Here is an 18,918-nt window from a genome sequence, read left to right as displayed (position 1 = left end):
TCCAGCCTTTCACCCCAATAAACTAAGGCTCATCCAAAACTCTGCTGTCCATGTCCTAACTCGCACCAAGTCCCGTTCACTGACCTGCACTGGCTCCCGATTGAGCAACGCCATGATTTTAAAATTTTCATCCTCGTTCTGAAATCACCCCCCCACCCCCCCCCCCCCCCAATCTCTGTAACCCTCTCCAGCCCTGCAACCTTCCGAAATACTGCTCCTAAAACTCTGGCCTCTCGTGCATCCTCTACTTTAATCGCTCTACCATTGCCGGCCCTGCCTCCAGCTGCCGAGGCTCTAGGTTCTGGAATTCCCTGCCTAAACCCCTCTACTTCTATTTCCTCCTTTAAGACGCTCCTTAAAATCTACCTCTTTTTTGGTCATCTGTCCTAATATTTCCTTATGTGGCTTGGTGTTAAATTCTGTTTGATAACGCTCCTGTGAAGCGCTTGGAATGTTTTACAACTTTAAAGGCGCTATATAAATGAAGTTGTTGTTGCTAAGGTGAAGCCAGGTCCCCTTAAGACCCAAGTCTAACTATGGTTAAATAAATACTGGATGAGATCAAGAGCTACTGCTGATCAGTACCCAGGATGAATGGTATGACCTAGTTTATTTTTTTTTTAATTAAATGTTTTTTTTTAAAAAGTGCAATTGCGACGGTCAGTTGGACATTTAAGATATTCCAACTCCAGCACCAATAAAGGTACTTTCATCTGCTGAATGGAGTTTCTCTATATATTCCAAATGACTGCCTTTGTTACTATACAGGTATATACATATATAGATGTTTTTCAAGGATGACAAGCAGGAAAAGTGATTTATCATTTGTACAATATTCATGTTCTATAGCACTCCTCATGGTCAGTTAGAGGATGCACTGTTTTATAAGGAGGAACACATCATGTAAAATGTAATAGAAACATAGAAAATAGGTGCAGGAGCAGGCCATTCAGCCCTTCGAGCCTGCACCACCATTCAATATGATCATGGCTGATCATGCAACTTCAGTACCCCACTCCTGCCTTCTCTCCATACCCCTTGATCCCTTTAGCCGTAAGAGCCACATCTAACTCCCTTTAGAATATATCTAATGAACTGGCCTCAACAACTTTCTGTGGTAGAGAATTCCACAGGTTCACAATTCTCTGCGTGAAAAAGTTTCTTCTTATCTTGGTTCAAGATGGCTTACCCCTTATCCTTAGACTGTGACCCCTGGTTCTGGACTCCCCCAACATCGGGAACATTCTTCCTGCATCTAACCTGTCCAATCCCATCAGAATTTTATATGCTTCTATGAAATCCCCTCTCATTCTTCCAAATTCCAGTGAATATAAGCCTAGTCGATCCAGTCTTTCTTCATATATCAGTCCTGCCATCCTGGGTATCAGTCTGGTGAACCTTCGCTGCACTCCCTCAATAGCAAGAATGTCCTTCCTCAGATTAGGAAACCAAAACTGCACACAATACGCAAGGTGTGGTCTCACCAAGGCCCTGTACAACTGCAGTAAGACCTCCTTGCTCCTATACTCAAATCCTCTCGTTATGAAGGCCAATATGTCATTTGCTTTCTTTACTGTCTGCTGTAGCTGCATGGCTACTTTCAATGACTGATGTACCATGACACCCAGGTCTTGTTGCACCTCCCCTTTTACTAATTTGTCACCATTCAGATAATAATCTGCCTTCCTGTTTTTGCCACCAAAGTGGATAACCTCACATTTATTCACATTATACTGCATCTGCCATGCATTTGCCCATTCACCTAACCTGCCCAAGTCACCCTGCAGCCTCTTGGCATCCTCCTCACAGCTCACACTGCCACCCAGCTTAGTGTCTTCTGCAAACTTGGAGATATTACATTCAATTCCTTCGTCTAAATCATTAATATATATTGTAAATAGCTGGGGTCCCAGCACCAAACCTTGGGCACCCCACTAGTCACTGCCTGCCATGCTGAAAAAGACCTGTTGATTCCCACTCTGCTTCCTGTCTGCCAGCCAGTTCTCTATCCACTTCAATACATTACCCCCAATACCATGTGCCTTAATCTTGCACACTAATCTCTTATGTGGGACCTTGTCAAAAGCCTTTTGAAAGTCCAAATACACCACATCGACTGATTCGCCCTTATGCTCTCTACATTATTCTTCTCCTAAAGTGTAGGTGTGTATCGCTTTAAGGCTGGGGCTCTTTTCTCTAGAAAAGAGAATGGTGACCTAATAGAGGTGTTTAAAGAAGGGGTTTGATAAGGTGTAGAGAAAATATTTCCACTTTTGGGGGAAATCCAAAACAAGATTAGAAATACAAGATAGTTACCAATAAATCCAATAAGGAATTCAGGAGAAACTCCTTTACCCAGAGAGGGGTGAGAATGTGGAATGTGCTACAACATAGAGTAGCTGAGGCAATTGGCAAAGATGTATTTAAGGGGAGGCTGGATAAGTACATGAGGGAGAAGGATATAGAAGGGTATGCTGATAGGGTGAGATGAAGTAGGGTAGGAGGCTCGTGTGGAGCATAAACACTGGCATAGACCTGTTGAGCCGAGTGGTCTGTTTCTGTGCTGTACATTCTATATAATATGTAAAGTCTAATTGCTACTATAAGTTAAGCGCTGCAAACATAAATTATGAAGTTGCTGCTGTTACATAAACAATGAATGAGTTCTGAATGACGTCAATTAAGAGACTGTTGACATTCTGGCTCCAGTATTTTGTGTTCCTGAACACTTCCTTTGTTTCTTTATACATTTCTTTGACACGTGACACATAGGAAATGCACACTTTGATGTACCAGTTTTATAATACACCAGTCAATCTCCTGTGGTGTTGCACACGGGGATTTAAGATCAAGTATAGACTTCAGGTGAAGCAGTTACAGGGCGGGGAAATTAGACCAAACAAACAGAGTTCAGTTCAAAGTCATATCTTCTAATCTTATTTTTATATTTCCATTACAAATTCCTATGTCCACATTTACAATGGTATGGCAAACTGCCTGGACCTGTATAAACTTCTCGTGCTGTAATTACACCCGACCACCAATGGTGGTGCTACAAAACAATTAGCTGGAGAGTGTAATTACAGCTGAAATTTACAGGACAGTTTCCTGTATGGACTTGGAATTTATAATAGAAAGAGTTGGCAGGATGCACATGCAGATGCAAGATTTTTAAAAGATGTATAAAAAAAAAACACACGAGATCTCTGCTTCAATCACTAATACCTGGAGAGGAAAGGAACTGGAAAGAAATTGGTAGTAAGTAATGTTTAATTAAACAACTCATTAGCATTTTTAATTGCACATAAGCAGAACATGCCACTGACCCGGCAGTGTGCTGATTAAGGACAATTAACACAAGCCCACGTCCAGTGATCACAGTATTAATTTATTAACCTGTGATTTAGCTAAATATAATACCAGAAATAGAAGAGAATTTCAGATTGTTGCCTCACAGCAAAGGGCTAGAGGGCTTTCTTTTGAATTCTAAATGATAATAGAGGATAACTCAAACAGTAACTGAAGAATAACTTCTCTTGTAACACAGCTAAACCACATAATTCATAATTGACAGACTTCAGGGTGAAGTATATCACCTGACTAAAGACTAAGCAGAGGAAACTCTCGTTTATCCGGATACAGATTTAATGGAAAACCCGCCGTAACGGAATTTAAAATATTGCGTCGCCACTTCTCATCGGCTGGCAGCCCTGCACATACGTAACACTTCGACATATATTATATCCAGATCCTTCCGTTGCAAGGGCTCACCATGAGCAAGGGCTCAGAAAATCTACCGTAAAAATCGAAAAATTGAATACACAAGTTCACCCTCCTCTGCCCTTGCTTTGCTGACATGTGTGCGCGCACGCTGCTGCAGCCACTGACGTTGGGAACGGGGGCAGTGCCGGCACCGGGTTCCAGGCACAGAACACAGCTCGGAGCACGTGGGCGCGCTCCAGAACCCGAGCTAGACAATCTCCTCAAGGCCACCTGCAGCCACTCCCAGTGCAGCATTCGTCCCTCCGTGATTACTGTCCGGGGGAAGTATATGCATGCTGGCAACATGATCCCTTTTCTTCTGCAGAAATGATTGTCGCGCATGAACCGTTTGCCACGCACGTTCTCACACTGAAACCACTCAGAGCTCTTCTTGCAACTAGTTACTTCAGATGCAGCGACTATTAAGTAGGCGATCACTAACATACCCGTGGGAATTTTGATTTCCAATGAGTTGTTAAATATATATACACAAATATTAACTTTAAAATGTAAACTCGCCCTATCGGAAAATTCGTTTACCCGGAATTGCCGAATCTCCAAGCGATCCGGATAAACGAGTTTCCTGTATTTTATTTGTATTCGAAGTTAAAAAAAAATAATTTTAGTGGGAACAATCACAAGTACGAAACAGAAAAGAAATTAACTTGTATTTACATCCCACCTTTCACAACGCCAGGACATCCCAACGCACTTTACAACCGATGACGCAATATTTTTTTTTAAAATGTAGTCACTGTTGTAATGTAGGAAATGTGGCAGCCAATTTGCGTACAGCAAAGATCCGCAAACAACAATGTGATAACGAGCAGATAATCTGATTTAGTGAGGCTGGTTGAGGGATAAATATTGGTCAGGATACAGAGGAGGCATCCCCTTCTCTTCTTCAAAATAGTGCCCTGGGATCTTTTACGCCACCTGAGAGGAGAGACGGGGCTTTGGTTTAACGTCTCGTCCGAAAGGTAACACCTCCCTCAGTACTACACTAGGAGTGTCAGCCTAGATTTTGTACTCAAGTCTCTGGAGTGGGAGGCGGGAATGATACCAGCCAAGGCTGACGTAAAAAAGAACAATCCAATAGGACAATTGTGCACTCCTCCCTTGGAAGTGATATTTTCAATAATTCTGTTTTTAGTCACAATATTCCTCTTGGCCCATCATTCCCATCCTTTGGTACACATCGCTCCTGACAATAGAAATCTATTTCTCCTTTGATCTGCAACCAAACCCAGGAGAGTTAGCTAGCAGATTTTGCCAGGTACATGCAGCATTGATAGCAACCCTTGGAGCAAATCAAGTTTCCCATTTGTGCCCACAAGAGAGAAAGATTTGGTTGAGACTATGCGCTTCATCAGTGCATCTTGGTGCCAACGTCACTTTTCCATCTAACCTTTAAGCTCTCACTTACTTTAGTCCCAGCTTCTTCTCGATCAGGCTCTTGAACTTATGAGCACCGCCTCCCGTGGCTTTAATCACTTTGGTCTCCGTGTTCACCAGGTGGGCTTTGATGAAGTCCAGACACGTTTCTATATAAGCGTTTTCAAATTTAACAAAATGAAGTCTGGCAGTAATCTCTTCCTGAACAGAGATCTCGTACAATGGTTCATCATCAGGACCCTTAGAAAAACACAAACACAGCGTCATGATCTGAAATACAAGCTGCGGAAAACCATATTTTCTGGGAGAAATATAACACAATATGACCAATAAAAGTTTACAGCAGGAGCATGCATGGGTTTGTCTCCACTGGACGCTCAGGTGCATACTATAAAAACTCAGTTTAAAAATCAATATTCTCATTAAATTGCAAATAGCTCAATTTGCTGATATTGGTAGAGCTTGATTTCCGATTTAGGATGATTCCACCAATGAGGACAGCCCTTCCCAAACCTCTAGCGGTTAAATAAAGCAATTAGCAAGGGTCAAAAGCACAGAGGACTGAGCTGCCTGGACTTGGTTGGCCAGACTGCCAGGGCTTGGGAGCGACATGTTGGCCTACAGGCCATAGCTTGGACACTCTTGCACTACAAGGCGTGTTTAAATGATCACCTGACACAAAGCTCTAAATTTATGCAAAGTTCTAGTCATTATCTCAAAGTTTTCGCGATTTTTGATTGCCTGTTCTTTGTTAATTTATCATTGCACTCGTCATAATAGCAGCATAGAATGAAAAATTTAAATGCAATAAAAAGTAATGGCAAGTTAATTCTATTTACCAGCTAATCATTGTGAATCAACTGGCCTGCTTACCATCCATGTGGGGAGCGACTGCTTTCGGAAACAGTTCTTTGTTGTAGGAGAGACAAAGACAACAGCACCGAAGACATTTTTACATTACTGTGGGGGTGTTGACCATCAACACGTGGGTTTTGTACATCTGTCGATGGTACTTCCTGGTGTAGACTGTCTGGCCCACCTTGTTCTCATAAGGACCACTTTCGTCAGCTTTCACATGTATGCTGATGACACCCTATACCTCGCCACCACGTCCCTCGACCCCTCCCACTGCCTGTCCCACATCCAGTCCTGGAAGAGCCGCATTTTCCTCCAATTAAAAACTTGAAGACCGAAGCCATTGTCTTCGGCTCTCGCCACAAACTCCATCCCCCTCCCTGGCCACTGTCTCAGGCTGAACCAGATTGTTTGGAACCTTGGTGTCCTATTTAACTTTGAGCTGAGCTTCTGACCCCAATCCATTTCCATCACCAAGACTGTCTAATTCCACCTCCGTGATATCACCTGTCTCCGCTCCTGCCTAATCCCATCTGCTGCTGACACCTACATGTGCGCTTTTGTTCCCTCCAGAATCGACAATTCCAATGCTCGCCAGGGCGACCTACCATTACTCACCCTCCATAAACTTGAGCTCTTTCACAACTCTGCAGCCTGTATCCTCGCACCAAGTCCCGATCACCCCTGTGCTCGATGACCTACATTGGCTCCTGGTCCAACGCCGCCATCTAAAAATTCTCTTCCTCATGTACAAATCTCTCCATGGCCTCACCACTCCCGATCGTTATAACCTTCTCCAGCCCTACAACCCTCTGAGAACTCTGCGTTCCTCCAGCACTGGCCTCTTGTCCATCCCCCACTTTCTTCACCCCACCATTGGCGGCCGTACTTTCTGCCATCTAGGCCCCAAGCTCTGGAATTCCTTCTCTGAACCTCCATTTCTCTCTCCTCCTTAAAACTTATCACCCTGTCCTAATGTCTCCTTCTTTGGCTCAGTGTCACTTTCTTGAACATTTACACTCCTCTGAAGTGTTTCACTACGTTAAAGGCGCTATATAAATGCAAGCTGTTGTCTCTAGATTCAGCACTGGAACTACCTCCCCCATGAATTCAGTTAGCCTGCAGATTATCAGTGGCAGATTTCAAATGTAAAAATAGGAAAGCAACACAGAGAAGTTGTTTTAGCATCACTCTAGCCTGTACCTAGCCACAATACAAGATGTAGGTTTTCTGACATCTCTCACCCAAGTTCAGCCATTACAGTAGGCTACCCCAAAACCTCCATCCAAAGTACTCTAGGAGATATGGAAAAGTAACTGAGGAATGACCCACCCACTGGTTTTGCCTCCCTCCAAATACGACCACGGTCAGGAATTGTGAGCAAAAATCCATATCTGACCACTCTGGGGAACACCACACAAGTGGAGAGTGGGGCTAGAACAGCTTGGCTGGTGGAAGTGTTGGTAAGAGAAGCAGTATCCAGCTGCATTTTTTTAATGTTAAATAGAAGGGTTCCAAGCTGGAAAAAAAGACTGCAAACAGATGTGTGCCCTCCATTACAACTGCAGTATTGCTGGATAGGTGCCGACCCTTGAGAGCATGTCTGCCTGTACACTCCTGCTCACTCATACTTACTTTGCCATAATGATCGAAGGATCGCACCTTGGCTACCTTGTGCTGCACAGATGAGTAGTAGGCCAGCTTTGTCAAGGAGCCACCTGTTAACAAAAGACATTCTGCTAGTTCTGTAAATAATATGTAGCACGACAACTCAGAAACTGCAACAAGAGAGGAACAGCTCGAGAACGCACAGCAATGCTAAACCAGTGTTGTCACTAGACTTAATTGGTTTGGTGCCAATGCACACGATGTACAGATACTTGTGCCAATATGCTTCAATGCTGTGTGCTGCTCTTAATTTACCAGCTCAAACTGATCCTATCGTCACTACTGGTGTTGTAAGGCTGTAAGGCTCAAAATGCTCGCGACCTACAAGTTTGAAAGAGTTAAATTTCTATTTTTATTGTTAGGATCTTTGCACAGTTCACATCGGCACAGAAAAAAATGACTTGCCCGCCATTATGCTTCACCAAAACCTTAATGGCAACACCCTTATCTCTCCTGAACAGGGAACACCTAGCGACACACTAACTCTTTATCCATTTTTATTTTGCTGCTAGTTCTCCAGCTGAAACAGAGACCTGCAGCTGCCAAGTCCGCTCTCTCCTTTGTATTGCACCTGTATACAGTCATTCTCTGCTGGAGGAGCAATTGAAAGACGACCACAAATTCTGCAGCTCTAATGCCCACACTCGGGAAAAGCTGGGTCCTGGACAATGGAGGCGCAGCCAGAGTACAACAAGCCTGCGACTGACGGCACACTATCAATCATTAAAATATCTGCCAACTGTTTCCTGCTGAAGAAATAGGAACTGCAAAGGCCATGCTCCAATGTTTTATATATTAGATGATTTATTTTTGTTTGTTTCCCACTCTCTACTTAGGATTTTCTCTCCCACCCAGTATTTCTACTATAAAGGACAAATTGTTAATGACCTTGGGTCAGCGGAGAACTGGTTTGGAAGGAGGCCATCAGCACGATGAGGGGTTGAATAAACAAACACAATTTAAAATGGCAAGTTTGCAGATAGGCTCAGGTGAATTGAGCACGTACTAATCTGAGTTCTGCTCTTTCACACAAACATTCAGTGAACTCAGAACTAAAGGCTAACCTTCATTTTGAAACACTTCAACAGTGATGTCTGTGACAGAGTTTATATTTTGCTAGTTCATTAAGTAAATCAAACCTCTTTTATCCCCGTAACTAGGAAATTACTGAAAGAACATAACCCAATTTTTGTGATGTAAAGTTGCTGTACACAAGCTTTCTCCTGCAGCAACCAAAACTGATAAAACTCGGGATCTGAAGCACAGAGAGGCAGATATTACTCCCCTCTCTGTTGGTCTTCCCACCTATGCCATAAACTACTCTCCCAGCTCCGAGGCCAGGCAGACAGACAACCTGATCTACCAATGTCATTCAAGCCAAGACCGGCTTTCCCAGTTTCTCTGCTCCAGTCCGTGGAAGTAGCTGGCCTCTGCACGGCACTTCCCCAACAGCACAAACAACATCGAAATCTCACCACGCTGATAAACACGAGCACAAATACTAGGTACAAATAGAAGAGACAGCTTTTTTTTTAAATATATTTAAAACGGAAACGTTCTCCCCTCTCCTGAAGGTACTGACTCTACCTGGGGTACAGTATCTTGCCCAAGTGCCCATTCTTCATGTGTGGGTCTTGGTGGTGAATCGCAGCAGGTTTTTTTTGATCAAAGGCATCATAACCAAGCTTGATCCTCACCCGCCGTGCACACTTGGGAATCACTGAATATCAGAAGCGGATTCTCTTTCCCCTTACATACTGATGCCAACTGTAGTCCTGCCCCTGCGCCCTCAGTCCTGCCCTAGCTCACATCACCCAACTCAGCAAAACACGCAAATCAAAACCGGTCCCTACTGATTCATCTACAGTACATAATATATTCAAGTGTATGAATTAGGGTTAATTCTATACTCCACTCAGTCCCCACGGTTACCTCAGAGACTGTCTTAAAAATCATGGAATGTTACAGCACAAAAGGAAGCAATTCAGTCCATCTTACCTGTGCCAGCTTCTTGAAAGAGCTATCCGATTAGTGCCATTTCCCTGCTCTATCCAAATAGCCATGTAAATTTTCCTTTTTCAAGTATCGAATTCCCCTTTGTAAGTCATTGTTGAATCTGCTTCTACCGCCCTTTTAAGCAGAGCATTCCCGATCATAACTCGCTGTGTAGATAAATTGTCCCCATCTCCCCTCTGGTCCTTTTGCCAATGATCTTAAATCTGTCGTCTGGTTACTCATATCCTCTTGAGCACAAAAATCTAGGCTGACACTCCAGCGCAATACACTGCTGGAGATGTCATCTTTCGGATGAGACGTTAAACCGAGATCCAGTGTGCTCTCTTATGTGGACGTAAAAGATCCTATAACACTATTTAAGTGGGATGTTTTACTATGTTAAAGGCACAATATAAATAGAAGTTATTATTACTATTTCATAGAAGAGCAGGAGACCTATCCCTGGTGCCCTGATCAATAATTACCCTCAACCAACATCTAAAATAAATGATCTGGTCATTATCACAGTGCTGTTTGTGGGATCTTGCTGTGCGCAAATTGGCGACTGCATTTCCTACATTACAACACTGACTACATTTCAAAAAGTACTTAATTAGCTGTAAAGCACCCGGTGGTCGTGAAATACAAGTCTTCCTTTCTTTTGCCAACCCTATTGCTGGTAGAAAGCTTCTCATTATCCATTTTATCTATCTAATCATGGCCAGAGAATCAATCACCTGCAACGGCTTCTCTTCCCGCCCCCGCATCGTTACCTCTGGTGTTCCCCAAGGATCTATCCTTGGCCCCCTCCTACCTCTCATCTACATGTTGCCCCTTGGTGACATCATCCGAAAACACAGCGTCAGTTTCCACATGTAAGCTGATTACACCCAGCTCTACCTCACCACCACTTCTCTCGGAACCTCCACGGTCTCTAAATTGTCAGATTGCTTGTCCGACATCCAGCTCTGGATGAGCAGAAATTTTCTCCAATTAAATATTGGGAATACTGAAGCCATTGTTTTCTGTCCCCACCACAAATTCCATTCTCTAGCCACTGACTCCATCCCTCTCCCCAACATCTGTCCAAGGCTGAACCACACTGTTGGCAACCTTGGTGTCATTTCTGACCCTGAAATGAGCTTTCGACCACATATCCGCAGCATAGTAAGACTACCTATTTCCACCTCCGTAACATCGCCCATCTCCACCCTTGCCTCAGCTCATCCACTGCTGAAACCCTCATCCATGCCTTTGTTACCTCTAGACTTGACTACTCCAACGCACGCCTGGCTGGCCTCCCACATTCTACCCTACTTAAACTTGAGGTGATCCCAAGCTCAGCTGCCCGTGTCCTAACTCACACCAAGACCCGCTCACCCATCACCCCTGTGCTCGCTGACCTACATTAGCTCCAGGTTAAGCATTGCCTCGATTTCAAAATTCTCATCCTTGTTTTCAAATCCCTCCATGGCCTCGCCCCTCTCTATCTCTAATCTCTTTTAGCCCAACAAACCCCCCCCCCCCCACCCCAAAGATATCTGCGCTCCTCTAATTCTGCCCTCTCGAGCATCCCTGATCATAATCAACCATCAGTGGCCATGCCTTCTGTTGCCTGGGCCCAAAGCGCTGGAATTCCCTCCCTAAACCCCTTCTCCTCCCTACCTCACTTTCCTCCTTTATGACACTCCTTAAAACCTACCTCTTTGACCAAGCTTTTGGTCCCCTGTCTTAATTTCTCCTTATGTGGCTTAGTGTCAAGTTTTTTGTCTCATAGTACTTCTGTGAAGCACCTTGGGACGTCTCACTACGTTAAAGTTGCTATATAAATACAAGTTGTTATTATTTACTCTTATCAAACTCCTTGTAATTTAGAACACCTCTACTAAATCTCCCCTTCATCTTCTCAGAACAATGGAAGTCCCTCATCCGTGGTGTAATATAGTAAAGTAGTAACAAGAGTCTAAATTTCTATCTCCAAGCTCCATTGGTAAAGATATCTTACAGTTGGCAGCTCGGTAAGGAACTGAAGCGGGGAGGGGGGTTTATCCCTGCCACTCTCAGTTCCTGTGAGTTGAACAATGACTCCCTTTAGCCAAATATTGGGCTGACAATCACAGCTAAACCCAATCCTGAAGTCAACAGGCACAGGAGAGGTCACTGGATAGAAATGAGAAGCAAGAAGATCTGCCTGTGCCAGTTCTTTGACAGAGTTATCCAAATTAGTCCCGCCTCTCTGCTCTTTCCCCATAGTCCTGAAAATCAGTGAAAAATAAGTTTATAGATAGCGCCTTTCACCACCATCGGACATCCCAAAGCGCTTTACAGCCAATGAAATACTTTTCAAGTGTAGTCACTGTTGTAATGTAGGAAGGGCAGCCAATGTGCGCACAGCAAGCTCCCACAAATCGTGATGCGATAGTGACCAGATAATCTGTTTGTGATGTTGATTGAGAGATAAATACTAGCCAGGATACCAGGAATAACTCCCCTGCTCGTCTTCAAAACAGTGTAATGGGATGTTTTACATCCACCCAAGAGAGCAGACGGGGCCTCGTTTTCACTTCTCATCCGAAAGACGACAGCCCCGAAAGTGCCGCACTCCCTCAGCACTGCACTGGAGCGTCAGCCTAGATTTTTGTGCTCAAGTCCTTGGAGTGGGACTTGAACCAACAACCTTCTGACTCAGAGGCGAGAGTGCTACCCACTGAGCCACAGCTGACACTTGGCTATCACAGTATACCCCACACAATATACTTTGATCTATACCAACCAGGAAAACCTGCTTCTCGAAGCCCTGCAAGAGCAGTTCCCAAATTAACAAAACCGCAAACCATGCAAAATATCACTGCTAACTAATTCTTTGGTTATCTTGTGCCTATTCTCTGGTAAAATGAAAAACAAAGTTGCATTTGCATAGTATCTTATTACATCTCAAATATTTCAAAGCATTTTAATATGTTCAAGCATAGCGATTGATAGCAAACACCACAATCATTTTGCATACAGCAAGATCCAACAAATAGCAATACTGTGAATGACTCGTGACTGTGTTTCTGGTTGAGGGAATAATGCTGGTCAGGACATGGAAAGTGCTCGCTGCTCTTCTTCAATGCTATGAGAACTTTTAACTATCATCCGCAACACCAGAACAAGCAGACAGCTTGGTGTAACATCTCATCCAAAGGGTTTCACTATCAACAACGCAGCACTCCCTCGGGACTCAAATAAAAACAGAAAGTGCTATAAATGCACAGTCAGCGCCTGCAATGGAGAGAGAGTGATGATGAGGTCCCAGTTGTGAGGAATGTCACGACCTTCACAGATGCTGACTAACCTGCTGTGTATTTCAAGCATTTTTTGCTTTCACATAGGAAAAGGTACTAGAAAAGATGCCAGCAACCCACTTCTTAGAATATTTATCCAATGCACCCAAAGATTACTCCATTAATCCTCAGGTCAAATTAATACTGTTTCCTGTGGATTTCTCCATTTCCCTTCATCAATCTATAAGCAACTAGTTGCCTGCATCCACAAAGTACAACCAAAATGATGAAAATATAAGCATTTAAAACTCTTACACAAATTTCCCAGGGTCCCAAAGATGTTTAAAATCTGAATACAGATTGAATGTTTAGGTACTTTTTAAAGGAAACCTGAATCAAATTGCTCCATTCCTAGAAATTATAAATTTAAAAGCTGTATATTCTAGCGTTGCCTACACTATGTGGACACTTAATTTTACTAATTGCTGTTATGCTAATTCCTCATTTTTATAACAGACCAGACTTTTATTGGTTTCAAAATCTGTTTTTTTTTCCTGGTGGGCAATTACACACATTACTTTATAAATCATTTACGATCAGCTAAGGGAGAACATTCAACCACTTTAATTGACTGGGAAAAATGCATTGTAAGCCTTTATAATTTATATTACCAAACATTATTCCAATCAATGTCAGATACTGGTGGGAAGAGATGGAATGTTAAGAGCAATAAATGAGGCTAAAGTGCAATGAGTTTTCATATGACATTCACTGGCTATTCCTTTTTGCACAAGCACAAATTCCAGCTTCCCAGATGGACAAGGCAATGAGTAGCTTAGCCACAAACACACACGTTTGGTCTCCCACCACTGCTGAGTGATCTAGTCTCAGCCAGGCTAGCAGTAGTGGCATTATATTTGGCTTCAACCATCCTGGATCAAGAGAGGGAAGGGGAGAGAAAAAAATAAACTGCTAGATACTTCCTCTCTGGAATGCTATCCAGCAATACCAGCCATTTAACAGCCTGGTCGACACTTTACATCTAATTTCACAGAGAGGAACTGACACCAGTGGAACCGTATTCCAGTAGTCAGTGTCTTTACGGAGGAAAGAAGGTAGATAAGAAAATTTGTAGAAAAATAAGTACCTATTTTCCTTGAAAATACTTTGTTTAAAAAAAATTATAATTCTATGTTTAGTAACTGAAATCAACAATCAACAATAAAACTCACTTCACAAAGGGAGCCAAGGATAAACACAATAAGGTTTTAAAGTGACTTAGGACATTCTTCTAACACAACTTGCATTTATATAGTGCATTTAACATAGCAAAACGTCCCACGGCACGGTTATCAAAAAAAATGAGACCGAGCCGCATAGATATTAGGACAGGCGACCAAAAATGTGGTCAAAGAGGTAGGTTTTGAGGAGCGTCTTAAAGGAGGAGAGCGTGGTTTAGGAAGAGAATTCCCGGCATTAGGATCTAGATGGCTGACATTACGACCGCCAATGAGCAAAGAAATTCTGGGAAGCGAGAGATTTGAAGGGACACAGAGATCTTGGGAGGATTTCAGCGCTGGAGGAGGTCACTGAAATACCAAGGAGCAAGGCAATGGAGGGATTTGAACACAAGGATGAGAATTTTTAAATCGAGACGTTGCCAGACTGGGAGCCAATGTAGGTCAGCGAGCACAGGGGTGATAGGTGAACGGGATTTGATGCAAGTTAGGATACGGACAGCAGAGTTTTGGATGAACTCAAGCTTACTGATGGTGCAAGGTGGGAGGCGGTTCAGGTGAGAATTGGAATAGTCCAGGCTAAAGGTCTACTTTAAAAGGTACTTTTTAAATGCAAGCTGCTGTTAGACTGATCTATTCATAGAATCATAGAAAATTATGTCACAGAAGGAGGCCATTCAGCCCATCGTGTCCGTGTCGGTCAAAAAAGAGCTACCCAGCCTAATTCCACCTTCCAGCACTAGGTCCGTAGCCCTGTAGGTCATGGCTTTAAGTGCACATCCAAGTACTTTTTAAATGTGATGAGGGTTTCTGCCTCTACCACCCTTTCAGGCAGTGAGTTCCAAACTCTCTCTGATCCTTCTACAAACTACTTTAAATCTATTCCTCCTGGTTACTGACCCCTCTGCTAAGGGAAATAGGTCCATCCTATCCACTCTATCTAGACCCCTCATAATTTTATACACCTTAATTAAATTTCCCCTCAGCCTCCTCGATTCCAAAGAAAACAACCCCAGTCTATCCAATCTTTCCTTATAGCTAAAATCTTCCAGTGCTGGCGACATCCTTGTACATTTCCTCTGCACCCTCTCTAGAGCAATCACAACTTTCCTGTAATGTGGTGACCAGAGCTGTACACAGTACTCAAGCTGTGGCCTAACTAGTGTTGTATACAGTCTAGCATAACTTCCCTGCTCTTATATTCTATGCCTCGGTTAAAAAAGGAAAGCATTCCATATGCCTTTTTAACTACCTTATCGACCTGTCCTGTTACCTTTAAGGATCATATACTCCAAGGTCCCTCTGTTCCTCCACACCTCTGAGTATCCACCTATTTATTGTGTATTCCCTTGTCTTGTTGCCCCTCCCCAAATGCATTACATCACACTATTCCAGATTGAATTCCATTTTCCACTTTTCTGCCCAACTGACCAGTTCATCCATTTCTTCCTGCAGTCTACAGCTTTCCTCCTCACTATCAACCACAAGGCCAATTTTTGTATCAACTGCAAATGTTTTTATCATGTCCCCTACATTTAAGTCGAAATCATTAATATATAATACAAAAAGCAAGGGACTGAGTACTGGGCCTGTGGAACCCCACTGGAAACAGCCTTCTAGTCACAAAAACACCTGTCAACCATTACCCTTTGCTTCTTGCAGTGAAGGTTAAAAAAATGACTAGCTCCCTGATAAATAACAAACATGTACTAAAGGATGGTCAGAATGCAAAACACATACCGGTCCCACATTGACTGTGCACTTATTTCACGAGCTATATACAACTGTGCAGGTTTGTGCACTTGGCTATCCAGAGTGGGCTGTCAGAACGATGCGTGATGGGAGTTGTAGTTTTGCTGTCCGTGTTTTTGAACGTCGAACAACCAGTGGCGTCCGCCTTGTGAACTACAACTCCCAGGGGGCGCTGCAGCATGCCGAGCGTTCGCATTGCCTTCCCCCCAGTCCACTTCTCCCTTCCTATCCCAATCCCAATCCTCTCAGGCCAAACAGTTCCCTGGCCCTTCTCACCCGCCCCTCACTCTCAACACCGCCGCCTCATATATTTCTCTACCTACCTATGTCGATGGCGAAGCTCTTGGCGTTCTCCAGGTTGCGGAATATCTGGTCGGGCGGCAGGGTGATGCTTTTGTCCAGGCCGTCCCGCGCCGAGCGGGACGTTCGAACGCCCCCGGCCTCCTTCGTGCAATCTACCGCCATCGCCGTTCCCACACCATCGCGCGTCATACGTAAGCCGCGCGTCAGACGCAATCCGCACGCCGCTCGGTGACGTCACACGCCATGCCAGGCCGTGACGTCATCTGCTAAAGTTGCTCATGAGCAAGGTGTGAAACTGCATTGGGTATTTCACAGAGGCTCTGCTGGTTGGGCGACCCCTCTCAATTGTGACACACTTCCTCAGACTCCCTGTAAAATTCTCATCATCATCACCACAGGCAGTCCCTCGGAATCGAGGAAGACTTGCTTCCACACTAAAAATGAGTCCTTAGGTGGCTGTACAGTCCAATACGAGAGCCACAGTCCCTGTCACAGGTGGGACAGATAGTGGTTGAGGGAAAGGGTGGGTGGGACTGGTTTGCCGCACACTCTTTCCTCTGCCTGCGCTTGATTTCTGCATGCTCTTGGCGATGAGACTCGAGGTGCTCAGCGCCCTCCCGGATGTGCTTCCTCCACTTTGGGCGGTCTTTGGCCAGGGACTCCCAGGTGTCAGAGGGGATGTTGCACTTGATCAGGGAGGCTTTGAGGGTGTCTTTGTAACATTTCTTTTGCCCACCTTTGGCTCGTTTGCCGTGAAGGAGTTCCGAGTAGAGCACTTGCTTTGGGAGTCTCGTGTCGGGCATGGGAAAAACGTGGCCTGCCGAGTGGAGCTGATTAAAATTCTACATACAACTAGGGACTCTGTAAATTCTGACACACTCCCGCAGACCCCATGTAAAGTTGTACCATCATCATCATAGACGGTCCCTCAAACAAGGATGACTTGCTTCCACATTGGTTCACAGATGTTTCAATGAAGGACTCGATATTCCAGTCCTGAACTCCAATTGAGGGGGTGAAAGATGCCTGTGCATGGATTTTTTTTAACGTGTGGTGACCGTTGCACATCAGCCACCACACGGGCTTGACAGAGCTAGACCTTTATCCAGTGGCAAGGGTTAACCAGAACGACTGGAGACCTGTTCTGCTGCATGAACCTAGTGCGCACACATATCGCAGTGTGGGCTGGCCCGTTCTGGGCTGCGTAGCCACATTTGCCTCACCTCCATCACGATCTCTCGCCGCTCCTCCGCCACAAACATTCATTGCACCGGCCCAGGTACAGCCGAGGAGCGGGAAGGTCGGGGCGAATGAGCAGTGAGAGATTGCGGTGGAGGTGCAGCAAATGATTTTGTGCCAGAGGAGCAGCGAGAGATCGTGGCGGAAGACCAGTGAGAGATCGTGGAAAAAGTGCGGCGAAAGTTGTACACACAACTAGGGACCTCTGTAAATACTGACACACTCCCGCAGACCCCATGTAAAATTGTGCATACAACGAGGGACCTCTGTAAATACTGACGCGCTCTTGCAGACCCCTGTAAATTGTACACACAACTAGTGATAGTAAATATTTTTTATTCATTCATGTGATGTGGGTGTTGCTGGCAAGGCCAGCATTTATTGCACATCCTTAATTACCTTTGAGAAGGTGGCAGTGAGCCTCCTTCTTGAACAGCTGCAGTCCGTGTGGTGAAGGTACTCCCACAGTGCTGTTAGGGAGGGAGTTCTAGAATTTTGACCCAGCAAAGATGAAGAACAGCGATATATTTCCAAGTCAAGATAGTATGTGACTTGAAAAGAAAGAAGATGGAGAACTTGCAAGTGGTGGTGTTCCCATGCTCTTGCTGCCTTGTCCTTCTAGGTGGTAGATGTCATGGGTTTAGGAGGTGCTGTCGAAGAAGTCCTGGCAAGTTGCTGCAGTGCATCTTTTAGATGGTAGACACTGCAGCCACGATGCACCGGTGGTGGAGGGAGTGAATGTTTAAGATGATGGATGGGGTGCCAATCAAGCAGGCTGCTTTGTCCTGGATGGTGTCGAGCTTCTTGAGTGTTGTTGGAGCTGCGCTCATCCAGGCAAGTGGAGAGCATTCGGTTGTGGAGTATTTAAATATAACACTCGACACAAGTCTGTATATGGAGAAAAGTGTTGTTTGTTTTCACTCGATCGATCAAGGGAGAAATGCCTTGCACTAGTCACACACTAGATACACCCCCACCTTTCTCACTGAACAATCGTCGGGTCACTGTCTTTATACAGTCAAAATACATACAAAATCACAAAGTTCCACGCGGAAGCTTTCCATTTGTTGTTTCCCTGGTGTGTCACAAATTTTCGCCTAGTTACAACAATTTCATTGGTACATACAATTTCATTATTTCATTTCCGTGTGCCTTTTATCTGATTAATAATAATAATAAATAGGAACAGGAGTAGGCCATATGGCCCTTCGAGCCTGCTCCGCCATTCAATAAGATCATGGCTGATCTGGTCATGGATTCAGCTCCACTTCCCTGCACCGTTCCCCATAAACCCTTATCGTTTCAGAAACTGTCTATTTCTGTCTTAAATTTATTCAATGTCCCAGCTTCCTCAGCTCTCTGAGGCAGCAAATTCCACAGATTTACAACCCTCTGAGAGAAGAAATTTCTCCTCATCTGTTTTAAGTGGGCGGTCCCTTATTCTT

General features: G+C 44.3%; 1 protein-coding gene across 1 annotated transcript in view; it reads right to left on the bottom strand.

The window, feature by feature from the left end:
- Positions 1-16,399, bottom strand: part of pank4 (pantothenate kinase 4 (inactive)) — a 50,727-nt gene extending 34,328 nt beyond the window's left edge. Inside the window, exons 1-3 of the mRNA XM_070860734.1 lie at positions 16,255-16,399; positions 7,648-7,730; positions 5,189-5,397 (exon numbers count right to left, since the gene is read on the bottom strand). Coding sequence (XP_070716835.1) covers positions 5,189-5,397; positions 7,648-7,730; positions 16,255-16,396 — 434 coding nt within the window. The 5' untranslated portion in view covers positions 16,397-16,399. The remainder of the gene's footprint in view (positions 1-5,188; positions 5,398-7,647; positions 7,731-16,254) is intronic.
- Between the last annotated feature and the right edge of the window lie 2,519 nt (positions 16,400-18,918).

The sequence above is a fragment of the Pristiophorus japonicus genome, chromosome 18 (assembly GCF_044704955.1).
Source record: "Pristiophorus japonicus isolate sPriJap1 chromosome 18, sPriJap1.hap1, whole genome shotgun sequence".
In the NCBI taxonomy this organism is placed as follows: Eukaryota; Metazoa; Chordata; class Chondrichthyes; family Pristiophoridae; genus Pristiophorus; species Pristiophorus japonicus.
This window is presented reverse-complemented; position numbering and strand designations above follow the sequence as displayed.